The sequence below is a fragment of the Zeugodacus cucurbitae genome, chromosome 3, assembly GCF_028554725.1.
Source record: "Zeugodacus cucurbitae isolate PBARC_wt_2022May chromosome 3, idZeuCucr1.2, whole genome shotgun sequence".
In the NCBI taxonomy this organism is placed as follows: Eukaryota; Metazoa; Arthropoda; class Insecta; order Diptera; family Tephritidae; genus Zeugodacus; species Zeugodacus cucurbitae.
The window spans coordinates 74,282,067-74,287,466 of NC_071668.1; the positions used below are offsets into that span (position 1 = coordinate 74,282,067).

Consider the following 5,400-nt stretch of genomic DNA (forward strand, 5'->3'; position numbering starts at 1 on the left):
CACTCACATATTTGCATTCAAAATATTCCAGTTTCAAAATTTGCATTTAAGCATTTAATGATAAAATCACCAACATGCCTGCCATAACCACAAACTGATGCTGGCAATGACACAAACACGCACTCACACTCTTCCTGCTCTACTCACATTCTTTAGCGCCTGCACAGATAACGGCATTTGCTATGAGAACACATAAATACTGTCTGTAATCCATACTTGCCACATACACTTGCAACTGCCAATAACTGTATAAGTAAACAGGCATAAATATAAACACACTTAAGTCGTTGGCAAGTATGTTGCAATACAAAATTAAGCGCCTTTTATTGCACCAACGTACCAGACATGCGATTTAAATCTTGTAAATTAATGTTGTTGTTGTTATTCTTCAGCGTTTGGCCAACAGCTGCCAGCACGCATCCATGGTGGGCAGCTAGCTAGCACAGCTGCAAGTGTTTGTTGTTATTATTGTTGTAACCAATGTGAACATTTTTGTTTTTATTATAGTGGTTGTTGTTGTTGTTGTTGTTTTTGCTCACGCTACTACCACCACATACTATATGTAAGTACGTGCGTTATATGCGATTTTCAAATCGAATTTGCATTGTAAACATTGCTATATGCAGCCACCCACACATGCAGACACACACACGTACTAAGTTCTGCTTAAATGAGGCAACGATGATTCCTATATATGCTGCAAAGAAATGCCATATTATGCATTGATATATGTTGTATGAATGTCGATAGAGTGTATCCGAAGCGAACTTGCTACGGGTTACACAGTGAGAATGTGCCACAAACTATTATTAACTCCTAAAGAAAAGTAGATTAGCTAAGTTCTAGATGGTAGAGGCAGCGTAAACGTAAAAAGGTTGATATGAAATCAATTGTCATCAATTTTTTATTGTGTTGATATACAAGCCCCTGAAGTATATAAATATAATAAAAATCCCGTTATTTGCGTATTTGAATAAAAAGAAGGTTTTAAATAATTATTAGATTATCAAGCAGATTCAGTCCCGATATGAGTCAACTAGAACATACCCTAAATATCTCAAGGATAGGCAAGGTCCATCGAAAAGAATCGATAAAATACTCGACATTCAATGAAGATGTCGTATTTTAAAATAGCAAGTAAGTAAGGGCTAAGTTCGGATGTCACCGAAAATTTTATACTCTCGCAATTTATTTATTTAATTTTATTAATATAACAAACAATTTGTCTCACATTTTCGACTTGTATATGGCATAAAGTCCGCTGTTTTTCCTTACTGAATTAAGAGGGTATTCTGGTCTAGGATTTTGAAAAAATCGATTTTTTTTTTGCATATTTTGGAAGTTTAGACTTTCAAAAATATGACCTTGGAAGGATTTTTCAAAATTCGACTTTTTTTCGGAGATACAACCGATTTTGTGACGTGGAGTCCGAGCCGACCGAGCGGTCTCCTAAACTTTAAACGCGTTTTTCTCGAAACTACTTTTTTTGAGGTGGTTGACATGATATCTCCTGATATCGATTCCTTTGAAATTTGGTATATATCTTCTTTATACAATGCTCTATCGTGTCTGTCTTGGATTTCCAAAAATTTTGATTTGAAGTATTTTTAAAAAATTCAAAAAGGTCGAAAAAATCGGGTCAAAAAAATTTTTTTTTTCAAGTCGACGCCATTTTGTTATTACTATTTTTTTTTTTTAATCTTCCGATAACGACATCCTTACTAATAAAGAATCTTCTTGGTTTGTGTTGATTGTGTTTTAGATCTCTACAAGGGTTGAAATCACGTCAACCAGGTCGCACCGTTTTTTTTTTTGAAGCCCCCACTCCACCGGCCCGTATCTAGACGAATTTTGGTTTTTTCCTTGAAATTTTTTTATATTATTAAAATGTCAATAAAAACATATAAAAAATGCATATAGTAAAAATGTTTTTCATTTTTTTATCTTAGTTTAAAAACTGCCTAAAATTCATGCGTCTAGACCAGAATACCCCCTTAAAGCACTTTTAGTAGTTTTCAACATAATCTTTGTATGGGAGGTGAGCTTGGTTAAAATACAATATCCTCCATTTTTAGACGGTATAAGGAAGTGTCTGAAGAAAAGAACTCCTGAGAGTTTCGTTGATTTAGCTTTAGTAGTTTACGAGATATGTACAAAAAACTTATAAGGGGGCGGTATCACGCCCACTTTCCCAAAAAAAATACATCCAAATATGGCCCATCCTAGAACGACGGACGGACAGACGGGCGGACATACAGACTTCCGGATTTCAACTCTACTCGTCAACCTGATCACTTGTATAAATAACACTATATCTTATCCTTCAAGCTTTAGGATTACAACCAACGTTATGTGAACAAAACTATAATACTCTATTTAGCAACTTTGTTGCGAGAGTATAAAAAAATAATAAAATAAATAATAAAGTAGATAGTTATCTTTTTGAATAAATTAGTCAACCCTAAATACAACCACCAACGTTTCACTTAACATTGAGCCACTTAGAACCACACCACAACCAGCAGTCAGAATATTTAATTTCTTAAATTGTAATCTGAAAGTCAATAGTAATTAATTTAAAATAATAAATATTAGCCAAGTAAAAGCTTTTCTTTTAGTTTTAGCTTTTCAAAGATTTTTCGCAGTTCGGCACTTCAACGCTGTGCTGCGCCAACCTATTAAAACTTCAAACATTTGAGACAAAATTAAATTCGACAACAACAAAAAAAAGTTACGCGCTTACAAAATTTAACGCTTTTTAAGTTAGCAGAAAACTTTGGTGTAGCACTAACTTCCCAGAATTTCTTCGTTCATCAAATAACGTACCAGAGAGTTGAGATCTAACGTGTTGATCAGCAAAATGTACTTTCAATCGTCGTATTCAGCATTCATCATTTGAGTTACAATTTCTTTATTCATTTAATGTCAATAACATTGCTCGGGATTCATCGTTTATAAAATCTTTGAGGTTAATAAAGGACAAATAATGTAATATCCGCAATGCTTTTTACATTAAACCATGGTAATGAAAGACATCAGTTCGTAAGATATGCTTAGAGCTTTAATCAATTCTGCATAAAATTCAAACAGTGATATAAAAATGCTTAATTTCTGTAAGAGACTCTCTAGACATTAAGGCAGTAGTCTGCTTTACAGGCTTCAAAAAATCGATTTTTTTGTTTTGTTTTAAATCTCTTCCAAAACTATCCATGAATATGTCTTTAATTATCCAATAATTCCAGAGGCCAATTCGACATATTTTCGAAGCTAGAGCAGTTTTAGTGGCCGAGCGTCGGGCAGATGCGAATGCTCAGGCAGACCTTTAAAGCGCGTTTTCTCGAGTTTTCATTTTCACAAGTGTTAGAAAACGATGCCGGCGATAGCAAACATAATATATGTCCGATCGAAAAAAACCAAAGTGATCTAGCTTCAGTATTAATTATCTTCTATTTGAACTAAAAAAGTTGGACAAAAGTATTATTTAAACTACTTGTTTTACAACTTAAAGTAAATTTTTTTTCTTAAAAAAGTGAATTTTTTTCAAACTTCGAAAAAATTTGGAATTTTATAACTTTTTGGGTATTTTTTAGTTCATAAAGAAAAGAAACTTATAAAAATTAAAAAAAAATTTGGTTCGACTGTTTCAGATGCATCGCACGACCTCCATCACTGGCACCGATTTACAAGTGCAGACTCCAGGCACTCCAGAAAAATACTTACAACTTTGAAAAAATTTCAATATTTTTTAATAATAAATATTGTTTTTTAAGCCTTAAATATAGTACACTATCGTCTTAAAATTCCGTTTACCGCAATCATTTCCTTCCCTTTCAAAAAAAAAATTGCTAAAAAATGCTTTTTTCGGCTTCTAAAGCAGACTACTGCTACAGCATAGAAAACCTTTTTAAGTTTGATATTTGCCCTTACACTAACTGCATGGTCAAAGAAAAACGATCATCCAAAATTCAACATATTCAGGTAGCAGGCATAATCTTCAAATATTTGTAAATCAAAGTTAAAATGTTTATAAATCAAGGCTAGATCGCTAATGCTTTGAAACTCTTAATGTATTTGTTTCCAGGAAGTTTCACTCCTCAAACATAATTAATCTATAGTTCTATTGTTATCTAAGCATTCCAAAATCCAGGTAGCAAATATATGCAAAATGTAGTCTGTCTAGAAGTCTTTTATTTGTTCGAAGGACAAATACCTTTGTTTTACAACGCAGTTGACTTCGTCTAAAGAAGTCAGAAGTTTGGCTATAAAAGGTATGAAAACTCGGTTACAATATCATTATCGAAGTAAAAACAGCAGAGTGCATATCAAGTAAGCAACAATACAAAATGAACGGAGGAAAAATGATTAATAACCAAAATAATTTTGAAGTTGAGGAACCACGAAAAAAGTTTAGACCCTGGGAAGATCGCGCTGAGCAAAATGAAAATACTGCTAGACCAAACTTAGTAGAATCACCACCAGCACCCTACTACTTTGATTACTGGACACAACTAGTTGAACGTACAGCGCCATGGATTAACCGGTATATGCCTTACTGTTTCTTGGCGGCATCTTACCCGGCAACAGCCGTTTGGCATGGCGGGGCGACGACTGTGCCCACCCCAGTCGAGCCGCAACTATTATCAGTTAACACACCAGCTCAGGAAGCTACCTCGCCAACACCAGAAGCTATGGCGCCAAAAGTGTCACAGTCACGTACGAAGCGTAAACGTGAAGAAGAAGATGAGGATGAAGAAGATCGCTTAAAAGCTAAGAGAGATGAACACTTAATGAAGAGAATTTCCAAACTCTCACGTGAGCAAATCGAGGAGGTATTGCCCTATCACCCTGAGATGGCGCGTAAATATCCGCCTAAAGAGCGAACCCCAGCTGAACAGCGCAGACGCGATAAGAACACAGAAGCTTGCCGTATGAGTCGACGACGCAAGAAGCTTATGGAAATCATGAAAGAATTCCCCGGCGCTTGTGGAATGTAGCAAAGTGAATACGAGTGAAATGATGTAATACTGACGAAAAAACTTATGTGAAACATTTCGATATTTCTTGAATAAACAAACCACTTATTGAACATTAGTTTTCATATCTTTTTATTTTAATTTTGTTAAGATAAGTACGTTCGAGGAAAATTATTAGGTATTGTCATTCTCTTTGGTTTAGTTTTTTCATTGCTTTTCTGTAAGTCTCTAGTCAGTATCTCTGTGATATGTCTATATAACCCAGACCTAAAAGGATTCAATTGAAAACTTTGGCGTATATATTTGAAGAGTTATAGAAGCTAGAGAACAATACGACCCTAAATTACAGTCTGGCAGATGATATTGAAGAAGAGATCATAACCTATAACCGTAGAGCTGAGACTAAAATGATCAGCGCCGCTAGCGC

General features: G+C 34.6%; 1 protein-coding gene across 1 annotated transcript; it reads left to right on the forward strand.

Moving 5' to 3' along the window:
• Positions 1-4,343: 4,343 nt before the first annotated feature.
• On the forward strand, positions 4,344-4,994 carry LOC128920350 (uncharacterized). The gene has a single exon (XM_054227445.1). The coding sequence runs from the start codon at positions 4,344-4,346 to the stop codon at positions 4,992-4,994; it is 651 nt and encodes a 216-aa protein (XP_054083420.1).
• The last annotated feature ends 406 nt before the right edge of the window (positions 4,995-5,400 follow it).